The sequence below is a fragment of the Callorhinus ursinus genome, unplaced genomic scaffold (genome assembly GCF_003265705.2).
Source record: "Callorhinus ursinus isolate GAN/ISIS: 27379988/994484 unplaced genomic scaffold, GSC_fseal_2.0 scaffold8, whole genome shotgun sequence".
Taxonomy (NCBI): Eukaryota; Metazoa; Chordata; class Mammalia; order Carnivora; family Otariidae; genus Callorhinus; species Callorhinus ursinus.
This window is the reverse complement of record NW_027397070.1, coordinates 27818647-27837853: the sequence shown is the minus strand read 5'-3', so window position 1 is coordinate 27837853 and position 19207 is coordinate 27818647. Positions and strand designations below refer to the sequence as shown.

General features: G+C 35.7%; 1 protein-coding gene across 4 annotated transcripts in view; it reads left to right on the top strand.

Moving 5' to 3' along the window:
- The window catches only part of FERMT2 (FERM domain containing kindlin 2), a 93238-nt gene that overhangs the window by 53740 nt on the left and 20291 nt on the right, over positions 1-19207 (top strand). For 2 of the 4 annotated variants that reach the window (XM_073895233.1, XM_073895234.1), the window contains exons 4-7: positions 13084-13218; positions 17932-17964; positions 18493-18718; positions 19053-19155. In XM_073895233.1, coding sequence (XP_073751334.1) covers positions 13084-13218; positions 17932-17964; positions 18493-18718; positions 19053-19155 — 497 coding nt within the window. The remainder of the gene's footprint in view (positions 1-13083; positions 13219-17931; positions 17965-18492; positions 18719-19052; positions 19156-19207) is intronic. The other 2 variants (XM_073895235.1, XM_025870030.2) reach the window with 1 other exon arrangement.

Sequence of the window (19207 nt, the reverse complement as noted above, 5' to 3'; positions counted from 1 at the left end):
GCTAAGCTGTATAGTTGTAGCTCCAGGACTTCTCTTCACTGTCCAAGCAAAATGTCTTCTCCTCTCTCATATTTGATCCTTGCATTTTCTCAGTATTGATTTGCTCACTTATTTTGGTGGACTAGATCCTACATCAGCATAGTAAGAAAAAGGTGAATGAGATATAAATTTTTGAGGTGAAAATCATTTTTCCTCAAAATTGGGAAGTCACTGTTATGTTTTTGCTTCCAGCATTGCTATTAATTTTGTTTTTCATTCTTCAGTGTTCTTAATTTTGTTTTCATCCTTTTGTAGGCTGCTTTTTTCCTCTGGAAATTAGTTTTAGGATCTTTTCTTTTCTCTGCCATGTTGAAATTTCATGGTAATATGCCCTAATTCTTCCCTTTTTTCTCTACCCTTTCTGTAACTAGTAATTAGACGTTGTTGGATTGATCCTTTTACCTGACTTAATGTCTTCCATTGGATTTTTTTATTGGGGCTAGCAAAATTAAATTTCAGTTGTTTTGTATTTTTATCTGGATGTTTGTTACCCAAGTATTCATGAATACATTTAAGATTTGTGGACTTTATATAAAGTAGAACCTCAACCAAAAAGAAAAAAAGAATTTGAAGAAAAAGGACCTTCCTCTCTCTCTCTTTCTCACTCTCTCAAATAAATAAATAAAACCTTTCAAAAGGGGGGGGCACCTGGGTGGCTCAGTCTCCCTTCGGCTCAGGTCATGATCCTGGGGTCCTGGGATCAAGCCCCAGTGTTATATTAGTATCAGGTGTACAGCTTAAGAGATCAAACAAGTTCATACATTATGCTGTGATTACCACAAGAGTAGCTACCATACATGCTATTTCAGTATCATTGACTGTATTTCTATGCTCTGCCTTTTATTCACGTGACTTACTCATCCCATAACTGGAAGCCTGTATCTCCCATTCCTCTTCACCCATTTTGCCCAACCCCCCCAACCATTAGTTCTCCGTATTTATAGATCTGATTCTGCTTTTTGTTTATTCATTTTTTTTTTAGATTGCAGATATGAGTGAAATCATATAGTATTTGTCTTTCTCAGTCTCATTTCACTTAGCACAGTACCTTCTAGGTTCATCCATGTTGTTGCAAATGGAGGATTTCATCCTTTTTATGGCTGCATAATATTCCTACGTGTGTGTGTGTGCGCGTGTGCATCCACATATATATATGCACTCCACATCTTTCCTATCCATTCATCTACCACTGGAAACAAGTTGTTTTCATATCTTGGCTATTGTAAATAATGCTGCAAATAAACAGTGGTGCATGTATCTTTTTGAATTAGTGTTTCATTTTCTTTGGGTAAATACCTAGTAGATTGTGGTGAATGATCCACTAGTGGAATTATTGGATCATATGGTAGTTCTGTTTTTTACTTTTTGAGGAAACTCCATACTGATTTCTACAGTGGGTTTACCAATTTACATTCCCACCAGAAGTACAGGAGGGTTCCTTGTTCTCCACAGCCTTACTAACACTTGTTACTTGTCTTTTTCATTTTAATCATTCTGACCAGGTGTTAGATGATATCTCATTGTGATTTTGATTTTCATTTTCCTGAAGATTAGTGGTATTGAGCGTCTTTCCATGTGTTTTTTGGCTATCTATAGGTCTTTGGGAAAATGTCTATGCAGGTTCTCTACCCATTTTTTAATTGGATTGTTTTTGGTGTTAAGTTCTTTGTATATTTTGGATTTTAACTCCTTATTGGATAAATCATTTGCAAATATCTTCTCCCATTCAGTATGCCTTTTCGTTTTGTTGATGGTTTCCTTTGCTATGCAATAGTTTTTTATTTTAGTGTAGTCTCAGTTTATTTTTGCTTTTGTCTCTCTTGCCTCAGAAGACATACCCGAAAAATGTTGCTGTGGTCACTGTCAGAGAATGCCTGTGTTCTCTTCTAGGATTTTTATGGTTTCAGGTTTCATATTTAGGTCTTTAATCCATTTTGAGTTTATTTTTGTATACGGTGTTTGAAAGTAATCCAGTTTCATTTTTTACATGTAGCTGTCCAGTTTTCCTGGCACCATTTTTTGAAGAGACTGTCTTTTCCATATATTTTTATTTTTATTTTTATTGCTTCCTTTGTCACAGATTAATTGACCATATAAGCATGGGTTTATTTCTGGGCTCTCTTCTGTTCCATTGATCAGTGCCTCTATTTTTATGCCTTTTTTTTTTAATTTGAAGATTTATTTTTTATTTATTTTAATTGATTTGGCAGAGAGAGTGAGAGCACAAGCAGGGGGAGGAGGCAGAGGGAGAGGGAGAAGCAGATTCCCTGCTGAGCAGGGAGCCTGACGCAGGGCTTGATCCCAGGATCCTGGGATCATGGCCTGAGCCGTAGGCAGACACATACCCCACTGAGCCACCCAGGCGCCCCTTTTATGCCATTTTAATGCTATTTTTATGTTTTGATTATTATAGCTTTGTAGTATATCTTGAAATCGGGAATTGTGATACCTTCAGCTTTGTTTTTCTTTCTAGATTGCTTTGGCTATTCAGAGTCTTTTGTGGTTACATACAAATTTTAGTATTATTTGTCCTATTTTTGTGTAAATGATGTTGGTATTTTGATAGAGATTGCATTGAATCTGTAGATTGCTTTGGGTAGTATGGACATTTTAGCAGTATTCTTCTAATCCATGAACATGGAATATCTTTCCATTTGTTTGTGTCATCTTTAGTTTCTTTCATCTGTTTTATAGTACAGGTCTTTTACCTCTTTAGTTAAAGTTTATTCCTAGGTATTTTATTCTTTTTGGTGCAGTTATAAACGGAATTGTTTTCTTAACAACTGTCCATTGTTTCTCTTTCTGCTACTTTGTTACTAGTATATAGAAATGCTACTGATTTCTGGGTATTTTGTACCCTGCAGTTTTACTGCTTACTTCTATTAGTTATTTGGCCAAATCATTAGGATTTTCTATGTATAGTATCATGTCATCTGCAAATAGTGACAGTTTAACTTCTTCTGTACCAATATGGACGCCTCTTATTTGTGATTGCTGTTTCTAGTACTTCCGGTATTATGTTGAATAAAAGTGTTATCTTGTTCCTGATCTTAGAGGCAAAGCTCTCAGTATTTTTTACCACTGAGTATACTGTTAGTTATGAGTTTTTCATAGGTGGCCTTTATTATGTTGAGGTATGTTCTCCCTAAACCCACTTTTTTGAGACTTTTATCAGGAATGGATGTTGAATTTTCTCAGATGCTTTTTCTGCATCAATTGAGGTGATTGTATAATTTTTATTCTTCATTTTGTTGATATGGTGTATCGTGTTGATGGATTTGTGAATTTTGAACCATCCTTGCATCCCCAGAACAAATTCCACTTGATTGTGGTGAATGATATTTTTAATGTATTATTGAAAGTGGTTTGCTAATATTTTGTTGAGGATTTTGCATCTGTTCATCAGGGATATTGGCCTGTAGTTTTCTTTTTTGTGTGGTGTCTTTTTCTGGTTTGGTGTCTGGGTAATTCTGGTCTCATGATACATGTTTGGAACTTTCCCTTCCTCTTCTATTTTTTGAAATACTTTGAGGAGAATAGGTATTAACTCTTCTTTAAATGTTTGGTAGAATTCACTTGTGAATCCATCTGGTCCTGGACTTTGGTAGGTGTTTGATTACCTATTCAATTTACTTATGAGTAGTCTGTTTGGATTTTCTATTTCTTCATGATTCAGTTTTAGAAGATAGTATTTTTCTGGAAATTTATCTGTTTTTTTTTTCTAGGCTGTCCAATTTGTTGGCATATAATTTTTCATAGTAATATTCTCTTAATAATCCTTTGTATTTCTGTGGGGTCAGTTTTTACTTCTCTTTCATTTCTGATTTTATTTATTTGGGTCCTTTCTCTTTTTTTCTGGATAAGTCTAAGGGTTTATCAATTGTGTTTATCTGTGTTTAGAACCACCTCTTCGTTCCATTGATTTTTTTTTTTTTAAGTCTCTGTGTCATTTATTTCTGCTCTAATCTTATTTTCTTCCTTCTACTTACCTTGGGCTTTGTTCTTTTTCTAGTTCCTTTATATGTAAGATTAGATTGTTCATTTGACCTTTTTTATTCCTTGATGTAGGCCTAAATAATACTATATATTTCCCTCTTAGAACTGTTTTTTTTTTTTAAGAATTTCTTTTTAAATTTTTCTAAGTAATCTTCACACCTAGTGTGGGGCTCAAACTTAAAACCCTGAGGTCAAGAGTCACATGCTCTACCAGCTGAGCCAGGCACTCCTTAGAACTGTATCTCAGATCTCTTTGTTAATCTCTAGTTATTCTTTATAACATCCTATTCATCTGTCATAGATGTCATCATCTTACTTTCTGAGAATTGTATTTAAGAAGGTTTGGTTTTGTTCGTCTGTTTCCTGCAGTATCTCTGGTTCCCCAAGTTGTTTTTCTTTTCCTTTTCATTTGGTGTTTTTCATCTTAGAAACTGTGCATGCATTCCATTGCTGCTGTAGCAAATTTTACCATAAATTCAGCAGCTTAAACCAGCACAAATTTGTTATCTCACTGTTCATGTAGTTTAAAAGTCTGAGCACAGTGTGGCTCAGGTGGGTGTTATAGTTAGTCTTATAAAGCTGAAAGTAAGGTGTCAACAAGGCTGTGTTCCTCCTGAAGGCTCTGAGAAAGAATTCTTCATGGTAGAATTTGGTTCCATGTGGCTATAGGACCAGGGTTTCTCCTTAGCTTGTCTACCAAAGGTCATTCTCAGCTTCTAGAGGCCTCCCAAATTCCTTGACATGTGGCTTCTTTCCTCTATCTTCAAAAACAGCAATAGCAACTCCAGTCCTTCCTACTCTTCACATCTGTCTGACCTCTCCTTCAGTCTCATCTTTCCTGTGCTTACCTCTCCTGCTTTCCTCTTCTATTTGGCAGGCCTCATATGATTACATTGGACCCATGAAGAGAATCCAGGGTAATCTCTCTTAAATCAGACGATTAGTAGCCTTAATTCCATTTGCAAAGCCTTTTCACAACAGTCCCTAGATTAGTGTATAATTGTATAATCAGGGACAGAAATTTTAAGGAGTTACCTCTAGAACTGTAGACCTACCACAGAGTCCTTTCTCAAATGTCTGTCAGTCACTGTCCATTCGTATATTTAATAATGGTGCATTACAAATACCAATAGGAAGTCCTACAATGAATGAGGTTTAGCTTATTACCCCTCTCTGGGATATTTAGACATTGAGCAAGCTTTATCAAATGTCTGTATCTAAAAGATTGTTCCCTAGGGCTGTTTAGATTCTCCTCTAAGGGATTCTAAAGGGCATGTATTTAAGGGGTAGGTTTAATCCAGTATGGGACAGGATTTTTTTTTTTTTTTTTTTCTATTTTCAGTGCTTGGTCATGCTTGATGTTTGGCACTATGAGTCAGTATGTTTCCCATTGGTATTTCCTTTTGCAAACACCTTGATTTTATTTTTTTTCCTTTTTTTAGTCATCTATTACTCTCCCAATCTGGCTTCTATCTCCCAAAATTTTTCTGACTTTTTTTAATGTGATATTTTCTTCCACCCTTTTTGTCCTTAAAAGTACATGTTTTACTTATTTCTTTAGTATGATTTTGGAGAGGATTGAAAATAAATGCACAGGTTCGGTATACATGTTTAGCAAATTCTTAAAACAAAATTAATTAATTTATTTTAAAAGATTTTATTTATTTGACAGAGAGAGACACAGCGAGAGAGGGAACACAAGCAGGGGGAGTGGGAGAGGGAGAAGCAGGCTTCCCGCTGAGCAGGGAGCCTGATATGGGACTCGATTCTAGGACCCCGGGATGATGACCTGAGCCGAAGGCAGACGCTTACCAACTGAGCCCCCCAGGTGCCCCCAAAATTTATTTTAAACTAAAATCTGATTATCTTACCTGAAAACCCTTCTCTGCTCCTCAGTTCCCCACTTCCTCACCACATAGATTCTGGTACATATAAATAGCATTTATGTAGTCCATCTTCCACCAAATTTGTCTTCTACTTGTTAACATACTGATTTTGAACATTACATTTCATTGTTATGTAGTGTATCTTTGTGTTATAAAGAGGTCCTGGATCATTACTTTGTAGAGTGACTCATAAATGCTAGTTTATATTTATTACTGAAGTATAAAATTTAGCATGAATGAAAGACAGCACTGTATTTTGGTATACCCATTTTAGAATAGTCCTCCAGGTGTATTTTAGTTAAGTATAAACTTTGTTTAATTACTTATGCTCTTTACCAGGCCCACTTTTACACGTGATTCAGATTTCTAAATTCACCAGTTTAATTCTTAATACGAGGCATGGTAAGTAAATCAATCCTAAATTCCTATATGAATGAAATAATTAGTATATTATGTGGAGGTATAGGTTTACTTTTTTCTTATAATGAAATGAAAACTTACTTGTAGACTTCATGTATAGTCAGTCAGTGGCTACCCTGTTCCAATGTAGAACTGCCTATCATTTGAGAAATGTCATTCTCTCTGCCCCCGCCCCCCACCGCCCTTCCCTTTTACTTAAGCTACTAGTTGTCAAGAAGTGGGAATCAAAATCACCTATGGAGCTTTTTTTTTTTTTTTTTTGAGATGTAATTGACATATATTCGTTTCAGGTATGTAAAATAATGATTTAATATTTGTATACATCATGAAATGATCACCACAGTAAGTCTAGTTAACCTCCATCACCAGCGCTTTTATAAAACAAGCTGCTGGAAGCCCTGAATCACTAAGAGTATATGAAGGTATGACTGAAGCATATATTTTTAGTAGTATTTTTAACTTCACAAGCAATTCTCATGGACACATATGGTTTAGAACTTTTTTATATGCTTATGACTGACCCAAAAGCTAGTTACACTTAACAATATTCATTCTTCTAATAACATTAATAGCTGGTTTGTGAGCTGGACAGGAAATGACCTAGGAACAAAAATCTCAAAAGGATGAATCATGTGAAATAGTGATTCTCAAGCAGAAGGCACATGGCAGAAACATCTGGGATGCCTTTTCAAATTAAACATGTGTGCTTTCCCCTCTCCCACTAAACCTGACTATGGTGAACTGTGGTAGAAACATGTCCTGTATCTTAGGCGTGACTCACTGTATGTCCCTTTATACTTTTTTAAGATTTTTCACCCTGTACCAGTACATGATTTACTTTGAGGGGATGAATGGTGGGTGGAGAGATAGATTACTACCACCACCCTACCCGACACTTGATACTGAAGTAGTGATTATTCAGAAGCTTGGGATTATGTTGTAATGCCTTTCTTATCTCCCAACATGGCAGGATGGCATTTAAAGCCGAGGGTATACTGAGAATTGAAAGTGTAACTCATAAGTGATTAGGTCTCAGAATGTTAAATTTTGTTTATTTTAAAAATAAATAATAGGAAATAATGATTCAGTTCTATTAATTAAATATGACTCAAAATATACTTGAAGTATATTGAATTGTGAATCTACATAAAGCAATTAATGCTAATGCATTAAACCTCAAAAATTACATTTGAGGATAGGTTAACTTCTTTTTACCTGGAATATACAAGAATGAAGAGAATCTTTGGTTTTTAATTAGGTAACTTTAGCTAAAGAATATGCTACACTATTTTTAACTTCAAAAAGAAATCAAAGAATGCCTAGGTGGCTCAGTTGGTCAAGTGGCCTACTCTTGATTTCAGCTCAGGTCATGATCTCAGGGTCCTGGGATCAAGCCCTGCATGGGGCTCTGGATTCATCTCGGAGTCTGCTTGGGATTCTCTCCCTGTCTCCCTCTGCCCCTCCCCACCCCCCACTCGTGTTCTTTTTCTCTCTCACAAATAAATAAATCTTTTTAAAAAATAAAAAAAAGAAATCAGACATGCCTGAAAGCTTTTTTTAAAAAGAAAGTGATGATTTAAGGAGCAAGCGTTTATTTTTAACATGATTTCTGCTGCTTAGTACTTAAAATGTACTTACCTCATTATTAATAATTAAAGAGCAGTTATGTCACCTGTCCTCTGGTAACATGTCTGTTCAGGACAGTTTTTCTGGTAATTCTGTTTTTGTGTTTCAGAAAAACATTCCCCAGAAAATAGCCTGTAAAATAGAGGACAAAACAAAAACCTGACCTGTACCAGTGTGTTCATAATAGTAAAATTCAGATAACCAATACAGAAACAGAAAAAACAACATATAGTTAGTAAAAGGTTTTTTGGACTTATTTTTTAAACATTGGATGAGGTGTATATAATATAGATTTTTTTAAACAATTTTATTTATTCGAGAGAGAGAGAATGAGAGAGAGAGCATGAGCAGCAGAGGGAAGGGGAGAAGCAGACTTCCTGCTGAGTGGGGAGCCATATGCAGGGCTTTATTCCAGGACCCCAGGATCATGACCTGAGCTGAAGGCAGATGCTTAACTGACTGAGCCACCCAGGTGCCCCTAAAATAGATTTTTTTAAAAAAGAAACTCCAGTGTGGTTTGCAGTGATTGCTGCCATCCAATTTACATGAAAATTAACTCTGATTTGAAGAAACCTAATAGAAAAAAAATGAAGAAACCTAATAGAAAAATCAGTGAAGGAAATATAAATGACTAAAAACTCTTGAGATGTACATCACTAGTAAATAAATGTAAATTAAAACAAGGAAATAAACATACTGTTTTTCAAGTAAGCAAGCTTTAAAAAACACATGTGCCCAACTTGCTCCACTTTTGCCTTAAAATTATTATAACTTTTGACCTAGTAATTCCACTCCAATGCATTCTTGAAGAAATAAAATGTGGAAAAATACGTACACAGATAGATGTTTGTAAAAATCATTATTTATAATGGGCTCAGTATTAGAAGAATGGTTAAATTATGCTACATTTACACAGTAGAATTTTATATGTCTATTAACATAATCCCTTATTTACATAGCCATATTCCATTTTTCAAGAATGGGTTTTAAATGACTCAGTTATTTATACTTTTGTCATTTCCAAATTTCTACCATAATTGCATATTTTTTTAACTAGAGAAATACATTAATACCCAGTACTTAACGAAGTACTTGTTATGTGCCAGGCCTTGTTCAGGGAATGTTACCTGTATTAGTCATTTAATTTTCACAACAACCTTCTGAGGTACTATTATTCTCATTTTACAGATGAGAAAACTCAGACACTGGCAAGCTGAGTAAGCTTGTCCAACGTCACAATAAATAGTGGAGCTGAGATCTCAATGCAGCTAGTTTGGCTTTGTGTTTCTGCCTCAAACTGTGTCCCACCAGCTCTACAGCAGTCTGCTCCATCCTGGTTTCAGGTCCCCTACAAACAAAAAGCTTCCTGAATTTGTAATACTGGATCGAATCTAGTGGATATTGTGAGCTCCTGAAGATACAAACTGCCGAATGGAAAACTCCATCTGATCCAGTAATTTTTAGCAATCTGTAGCATTACAAGTTATGCAGTGGTTTGAATTTTGTTGTCTATTCTACTTAAGACACTGACAAACAGTGAGTGTAGTGCTACCAAATATACAGACCTAGTCCTCCTCCTTTCTGCTGCATTTTTCATTTTTGGTTTTTCTTGGCTCTCCTCTTTACACCCTTTATTTTTAAATTAACCTAATTTTGGTATAATTGGTGTATAATAAACTGTACCCATTTGAAGTATACAATTTGATGAGTTTTCACAGATGTTTATATCTGTGAAACTATACCACAGGATAGAAAATATTTCTATTAGCCCTCAAACTTTAGTCAGACAACTATTTATTTGCTCTTTCACACAGATTTATTGTCATTTTCTGGAATTTTATGAACAGAATCATATATATGCTTCTCTAGTTGGCTTCTACTTAATGTAAGGATTTTGAGATACATTCATGTTATTGTATGTCTCCATTGTTTCTTTTTACTGATGAGTTGTGTTCCATTGTGAGTAGTATCACACTACTCTACATTGGAACATCTACACACTACATTTTCGTATCAGTATTCCACTGATACGAAAATACCACATTTTGTTTATCAATTTGGGTTGTTTCTAGTTTTGGCTTCAGTGAGTACAACTGTTAAAATATGTGCTTTTCATTTTCTTGAGTAAATAAGTAGAAGTAGAATGGTGAAGTTGTATATGTTTAACTTTATAAGAAACTGCCAAACTTTTAAAAAATTGTCTCATTTCCCATTCCCACTGGCTGGGTATGAGAGTTCCAGTGCCTCCACATCCTCACCAACACTGGCTGTTACCAGTCTTGTTAATGTTGGCTACTCTGATGGGTATATAATACTTCTCATAGTTTTAACTTGCATTTCCCTGATGCTTAACTGACTAAGCCACCCAGGTGCTTCTGTTAGTTTTGTTTTTTAATAAAGGATAATTTTTTGTGGAGTCTATGTGTTCTATGTAAGAAATCTTTGTCTCCTTATTTTCTTTTAGGTCTATGATCCACTTAGAATTAATTTTTATATATTAGATAAGGGTTAATGTGTTTTTTTTTTTTAAATCTATGAATCTCTCATTTAGCATCGTTCATTGGTAAGATTTTCCTTTCCTCTTGAATTGCCATGGCACCTTTGTCCAAAATAATTGACCACCTATATATGGATCTGCTTCTGGGTCCTCTTCATATATACACCTTATCATTTAGCTAATAATTGCACTGTCTTGATTGCTGTAGCTATATGATGTCGAGTAGTCCCTCCAACTTTAGTCTTTTTAAAAATTGCTTGGACTGTTCTGTTTGTTTTCATTTCCACACATATTTTACAATCAGCTTTTCATCTTGTATAAAAGAGCAGGTTTGGATTTTGACTTGGATTCCATTGAATCTTTAGCTCAATTTAGGGGAAACTGACTTCTTAACAATTCTTGCAATTCATGGACATGGTATGTAATATAAAATATGTTCTATAACTATTCATATGGGTCATTGTTAATTCTTTTTGTTACTTTCATTTAACATTTTTGCCTCTTACCAGATTCTTCATATGAATAAGATAAACACAGAAACTTGTCATTTCATACAAGGTAGAAGAGGTTGAATCAATTAAAACTTTGAGATTTGGTAATGATATGAAAGTATTTACATTTACTTCATGTATCATGTGTAACTTACAACATACAGAATGAATATAGGCTACCCAATAATATAAAGCTTTTTTAAAAAATTGAGGCATAATTGACATAAATATTATAATAGTATCAAGTGTACAGCATAGTGAATCAACACTTACATACATTGCAAAATGACCATCATATTCATTCTGCCATCACCATACAAAATTAATACTGTATTATTGACTGTATTCCCCGTGCTGCATATCACATCCCCGTGGCTTATCTATTTTATAACTGGGAACTTGTATTTTTTTTTAAGGTTTTTATTTATTTGTCAGAGAGAGAGCACAAGTAGGAGGAGCGGCAGGCAGAGGGAGAAGCAGACTCCCTGCCGAGCAAGGAGCCCAATGTAGGACTCAATCCCAGGACCCTGGGATCATGGCCTGAGCCAAAGGCAGACTCTTAACCATCTGAGCCACCCAGGCGCCCCAAGATTTTTTTTTTTAATTTATTTTCTTGACGGAGAGATTGACAGCGAGAGAGGGAACACAAGCAGGAGGAGTGGGAGAGGGAGAAGCAGGCTTCCTGCCAAGCAGGGAGCCCGATGCAGGGCTCAATCCCAGGACCCTAGGATCATGACCTGAGCTAAAGGCAGGCACCCCACGACTAAGCCACCCAGGCGCCCCGTAGTATAGTTTAAAATCAAGCGTGTATACCTTCGGCTTTGTTCTTCTTTATCAGGATTATTTTTGCTGGTCAGGGTCGTCTTTGGTTCCATACAAATTTTAGAATTATTTGTTCTAGTTCTGTGAAAAATACCATTAGAATTATTAGAATTTCGATAGGGATTGCATTAAATCTGTAGATTGCTTTGGGTAATATGGCTATTTTATTAATATTGATTCTTCCAAACCACAAACACGGAATATCTTTCCATTTATTTGTGTCTTTATTTTTTTTTTCATCAAGTCTTTATACTTTTCATTGAATAGGTCTTTCACTTCCTTGGTTAAATTTATTCTTAGAAGGGTGGCTGGGTAGCTCAGTCAGTTGAACATCTGACTCTTGGTTCTGGCTCAGGTCATGATCTCAGGGTCATGAGATCCAGCCCTGCAATGGGCTCTGTGCTCATCACACAGTCTGCTTGTCCTTCTTCCTCCCCCTCTGCCCTTCCCTGTGCTCATGCTCCCACGCATGCACCACTCTCTCATAAATAAATAAAATCTTTAAAAAAAAAAAAAAAAACTAAAAAACCCAAAAATTTATTCCTAGGTATTTTACTTTTTTGATGTAGTTGTGAATGGGATCAGTTTTCTCAGTTTCTGTTTCTCATAGTTTATTGTTTATGTGTAGAAACACAACCCTTTTTTTAAAGATTTTATTTATTTATTAGAGAGCAAGAGAGAACATGAGTGGGGGAAAGGGATCATGACCTGAGCCAAAGGCAGATGCTTAACTGACTTAGCCACCCACGTGCCCCAAAAAGAATACAACAGGTTTTTGTATATTGATTTTTTTTTTAACCTTGCTACTTCACTGAATTTTACTAGTTTATTAGTTCTAATGGTTTTTGATGGAGTAGTTAAGGTTTTCTATATATAGTATCATGTCATCTGCAAATAGTGACAGTTTCACTTCTTCCTTTCCAATTGGTATGTTTTTCTTTTTCTTGCCTAGTTGCTGTGGCTAGGATATAAAGTTAAATTTTTTTTATGGTTTTAGTTAAAAAAATAAATATAAATAAGTTCTAATATTTTCTCTCTGTACCCTAGCAGATTGTTATCTCTCCACTTCGAGGCTGCTACATTCATTAAATGGTTATGAATTGAATGCTTTGGTAGATTATTTGTAGAAGTGCCAAACTTCAGTCTTTTGCATGGCATTAACATCTGGCAAAACATAAACACATACATACACAGATGGAAATTATGAATTATTATACTGGACTGGATTAATAGATGGATTTACCAGATGTAAAGTATTTAAATTTTCCATTATGCTGCTAAATAATCTTTCTTCTTATTTTAACAGATATCAGACACCCTGAAGAACTTTCTCTCTTGAAAAAACCCAGAGATCCAACTAAGAAAAAAAAGAAAAAGTTAGATGACCAGTCTGAAGATGAGGCACTTGAATTAGAGGGGCCTCTTATCACTCCTGGATCAGGTGAGACTTTGTTAGACTAAGCAGAGGCATAGTGTGAAAACCATGGATGTGTCTATATGTTTGTGGTCTTTTGACAAATGGTTTACATAGGTAGGAGAGTGATCAACTTTAAAAAAACTCTCCTTCAGCATTTTTTCCCTCAATCATGAAATCACCACTAGGGTCTGTCATGTGCAAATCATCGTGTCAGGTGTTAATAGTTGCATCAATAAAAAGGAAGGCTGGTTCTCTGCTCCGGAAGAATAAAAAAGGGGCAATACCTTAACTGGGCTCAGTTTTTTGCATTGTAAAAAATTGGACAGTTTTTTAGTATTTAGTTCCTTTTTTCTGTATTCTGTGAAAACCACACTTACTAAGACATTATTACTTCTGTGGGTTACTTAAAATCTTTGCGCTTTGCATATACTGGTCCCTTTGCCTTTTCACCTTTTTCCTTTAAGGTTTTGCCCCTTTAAGAAGCTTTCTTAGATTTCCTTCCATTACCTCCCCAACCTGAATTAGGTATCCTTCTATTTTAAGACACCAGACTTTTCTGTGTTTGGTATTGTACTGCATGTTCTTACCTTTTAAATTGTGAGGTCCCGTCATGATGGAACTGTCTCTCACATTTTTGTTACCAGAACCTAACTTAGCATGTGGCATTCAGCAGGAGCATAGGCAGTGTCTTTTGGGGAGCTAGATGACTAATTAAATTACATGGTTATTTATTTAGTCCTGGGCATACACAGGGACTGGACATTACAGTTTCCCATGTGTCTATCAGCCATACATTTATAAATCCATTTCTTAGGAAGTAGGTCCCTCAGTCAGTAAGTAAACTAATTTAACTAATTCAGTTCATTCTTGGTTTTTTAAATTCTGGGGTGATGATAATGGAAACAATTTAGTGCTTACTATATGCCCATTTTACACATTATACTCATGGAAATTAAATTTAGTGTATTTTACTTGTGGAAACTCACTTAATTCTCACTACAACCCATTGCAGATTATGTTATTACTCATTTTAAGGTTGAAGAAATGGCACAGTAAGGTTAGGAACGTCTGATGTCACATAACTTGTAACCTTTATGCCCCTACTCATGTACTGATTGAACTTCGGGGATACCAAAAAATAAGAAAATCCTTAACTCTTAAGAAGTTTTTAGGCTATTTGGCTCAGGTCATGATCGGAAGCCTGCTTCTCCCTCTCCCACTCCCCCTGCTTCTCCCGCTTCTCCCTCTCCCACTCCCCCTGCTTCTCCCGCTTCTCCCTCTCCCACTCCTCCTGCTTGTGTTCCCTCTCTCACTATCTCTGTCAAAAAATAAATAAATCTTAAAAAAAAAAAAAGCTTTTAAGGCTAACTGAAAAACAGTTACTGTATTTAAGGAGGTAATATATAAATGTTAAATGAAAGTTGTAGAAAGTAGTGTTCCAGGAATTTGGAAGACAAAACCATTCCAAACGGTATATTTATAGGTTGGGGAATTGAGTTTGTGAATTAAGCTTTTAAAAAGTTTCAGCGTGGGGCGCCTGGGTAGCTCAGTTGTTAAGCCTCTGCCTTCGGCTCTGGTCATGATCCCAGGGTCCTGGGATGGAGCCCCACATCAGGCTCCCTGCTCACTTCCTGCTCAGTGGGAAGCCTGCTTCTCCCTCTCCCACTCCCCCTGCTTGTGTTCCTGCCCTCGCTGTCTCTCTCTGTCAGGTAAATAAATCTTTAAAAAAATAAAAAGTTCCAGTGTTTTAGTGATAACCTAATATTCTGATAAGTTAGATATTTTCCCTGTATTGGCATTTTGTTTTTAATTTTTTTCTTTTTTACTGTACTAAAGTTTTACATTTTTATGTAGTCAAATTTGTTATTTACTTTATCGTTCTGGGCTTTCATTCTTGGTAAAGAAAATCTTCACAAATACTAGAAAAGTTCTTCTATATTTCCTTTTCTACTTTTATATAATTATTTCATATTTATATATTTTAACTCATTTGTAATATCAACATTTGTTATTTTTAATTCACCTGAAATTTGTTTACTAAGTATGGTATGAGATTGACATTTTGGTGGGAAATTTTCTAAAATGGATTAAATACTTTATCACTCTTTTAAAAAGGAATATGTAAGAATGTAATTTATAGTAACCAAGTTATCAGGCAGATTCTAAAGTTACATGAGGTTTTTAATATTTGTAGTAGGTGGCCCAAGACTGTAGTGCTTGTTGAATTTTTCTCTCCTCCTTATAATTTTTGTTACTGTTCTGTATAGTTGAGCAAGCTTCTGTTCTGTTGTTGACTAAATATGTTACTTCATCTTACCCTATAATAACTTTATACTTCAAATATGTTTTAAATTGGGCAATCAGGAATATAAGGTAATTGGGATTGTCACTGAACTGAGACTTAGAAGGAATGTAAAATGCACATACCCTCTGTCCCAGCAATGTTGCTAGAATTGGGAAATAAGTACAAACATACCTTTTGGAAGGCATTTGTTGGAAGGTATGTTTGCAGCAGCAGTAGAGTGAAGTCAACAAAATTCTAAACAAATAAATGCACACCAATTGGGAATGGCTTAAATAAGTTATGGTACCCAGGAGGTGGTGTGTATAGCTTCAGTTAGACTCACTGATTTATAGCTTGGCTCTGAAACGTAATAGCTTTTGACACTGGACAACTTACTTAACCTCTCTGTCCTTCAGTTTGCTCCTCTAAGATGAGAATAATAGGATTGTTGGAAACACTAATTAAGTTATTACCGTGGAGTGCCTAACAAAATAAGAATAGAAACAATGAAGTGATCAAAAATGAAGCGTAGAGGGGCGCCTGGGTGGCTCAGTCGTTAAGCGTCTGCCTTCGGCTCAGGTCATGATCCCAGGGTTCTGGGATTGAGCCCCGCATCGGGCTCCCTGCTCGGCGGGAAGCCTGCTTCTCCCTCTCCCACTCCCCCTGCTTGTGTTCCCTCTCTCGCTGTGTCTCTCTCTGTCAAATAAATAAAATCTTAAAAAAAAATAAAGAATTAAAAAAAATATACAAAGTAGAGGAATTTGAGAGGGCTGATTTTATTAAATGTTGTGTATTGTAGGGGAGTATATTTTGTTTTAGAAACCTCATAAAGAAAATTGCCAATTCTGGGCGCCTGGGTGGCTCAGTTGGTTGGGCAACTGCCTTTGGCTCAGGTCATGATCCTGGACTCCCAGGATCAAGTCCCGCATCGGACTCCCTGCTCAGCAGGGAGTCTGCTTCTCCCTCTGACCCTCTTCCCTCTCGTGCTCTCTATCTCTCATTCTCTCTCTCTCAAATAAATAAATAAAGTCTTAAAAAAAAAAAAAAGAAAATTGCCAATTCTAACTCTGTTTAATTCTAAATAGTAATTATAGTCCATCATACTAGGAATGAATTTTCAATATTCTGACATTCCTAGTAAAAGATTTATTTGCTAGATCTTTGAAATACACAATGAGAAGATTTTGCCTAGAAGATAATGTTTTTCTATCCCTTCTTTACATATATAGCAGGATTATTCTTTGCCCGCCTGAGCTGCAATAATGTTTTTAGCCCTTTTAATTAGTATGGGGTGCCCAAGTAACCCTTTCACAAAATGCCCTTAATAATTTTAAAGTTCTACCATTTAAGGATATCACTGACTATCCCAGTGTTCTTTAAAGCTAAGAAAGGAGAATTGACCGCTTTCTTTGTTGCTTATTTAACAATGTTTAGTGTTTAGATACTGCAAATTGTTTTAATTATTAACATTGGAAGAATACATACTAGGGACATCAAATCAGATACTCTGTGGCTAGCAAGATTTTTTTTTTCTTTGTGTTCTCTTCCTAGACTAGATCATGACAACTACAAAAATCTCTAGCATGATCACCACTTTTCATAGGTAATTGTTTCTATCATTGCATTGAGTGAGGTGGTGGGGAGGGGTTGTTAGAGTGGAAAGGAAATTGCTAAGTATATTCCTGTATTAGGTAAGGGAAACAGCCATTCTCTTTCCATAATCCATTAACAGTGTGATACCCATTTACACATTTTCTTTTTAAAAATTACGAAGACAATATATAATTAACAGTTAGGACTTCTAGGGGAGGTGCTTTTACTTAACATTATTCTGAACTTTTAAGTCTTAATTTAATCCAGTCTCCTTGATTTTTATAGTTTAAATGATGGAGGATATATTGTCAGTTGACTAAGTCAACAAGTTTTTATTTAGATAGCCTCTACTATATGGTTAGCCCTATGGAACACTGGGGAATTGGAAAATAAAATATCCCTGCCTTTAGGGACTTAATTATAAGATATATCTTTGTTAGCAAAATGTTATCTACCCATTTAATACTTTATTTGTAAATCTGTTGGAACCAGTTTACCTATTCACTGAGAAAACATTAACATAAAATTATTCTCTTAATTTATGTGCATTTATTCAGTTACATTGAGCTATCTTAAAATAAGGTATGGATTTCAAAGGGTGATAAATGTGGATATGTTTGTCACTGGACATTTGACTAGAGCACTTTATTCTTTTGAATTGGACAAAAAAAATTTAGGTTACAGTTTCTAAGATTCTTTACTCTTAAATTCACTTGAAATATTTTCTTCAGTTTATGGTTCACATTAGGAAAAGTCTGTTTTTTCTTTTTTCCATTTCCTTTCCTTTTCATTCTTTTGTTTCTGTCTTCTATTGTTACCTTTCCTTTACCTTCTGAATTCCTTTCTTTCCTTTCCTATAGGCACTGATGTTCTTTACATTGGCCCTCTGAAAGGTGAGCCTTGCCACAATTAAAAACAAAAACTTGGGGGCACCTGGGTGGCTCAGTCTTAAGCGTCTGCCTTCAGCTCAGGTCATGATCCCAGGGTCCTGGGATCGAGCCCCACATCGGGCTCCCTGCTCGGCGGGAAGCCTGCTTCTCCCTCTCCCACTGCCCCTGCTTGTGTTCCCTCTCCCACTGTGTCTCTCTCTGTCAAATAAATAAAATCTTTAAAAAAAACAAAACAAAAAAAACTTGGTCTGTCTGCTTCAGCTATATCCTTAACTTTTCTAATTCCCTTGAACTGATTTTTTCCCCCATATTTCTGCCAACTTATATTTTTTGACCTTGTTATTATATGTTCTTATGTTACACAAGTAGAGTTAATGTTACATGTTTTCAAGACAGGTAAAATAATGTACTAAGCTTTCCTTCCAGAACAAAGCTTTGTTTCACAGTTTCCTTTATATAGCATGTATTATTGAAAACTAAGATTCTGTACTTAATTCATATTTACTACCTATTTTTCATGTCATTTATTAGGAAGTATATATTCAAGCCCAGGACTTTATAGTAAAACAATGACCCCCACTTACGATGCTCATGATGGAAGCCCCTTGTCACCGACTTCTGCTTGGTTCGGTGACAGTGCTTTGTCAGAAGGCAACCCTGGTATACTTGCTGTCAGTCAGCCAATCACATCACCAGAAATTTTGGCGAAAATGTTCAAGCCTCAGGCTCTTCTTGACAAAGCAAAAATCAACCAAGGGTAAGTTATAAAATAGAGGTATGTTGAGGGGTACCTGGGTGTGGTTCAGTTGGTTAAGCATCCAACTTGTGATTATGGCTTGGGTCAGGATCTCTTGGGTCATGGAATCGAGTCCCACATTGGGCTCCGTGCTCAGTGCAGATTCTGCTTGAGAGTCTCTCTCCCTTGTCCTCTGCCCCTCCCCCTGCTTGTGTACATGCTCTCTCTCAAATAAATAAATAAGTCTTTAAAAAAAATAAAATATAGATACATTGAAGAATTTCTCCAGCTAGAGGTAGAAACATTTTATTAATTTTGTCTTGCATTGTTCCACTGCTCTTGTTAATTTGTCCAGGTGGCTTGATTCCTCACGATCTCTCATGGAACAAGATGTGAAGGAAAATGAGGCCTTGCTTCTTCGATTCAAGTATTACAGCTTTTTTGATTTGAATCCAAAGGTACCGAGGGTTTAGAGGGATCTCTTCTTTTTTTCCTTTTTGTTTTTTTCAT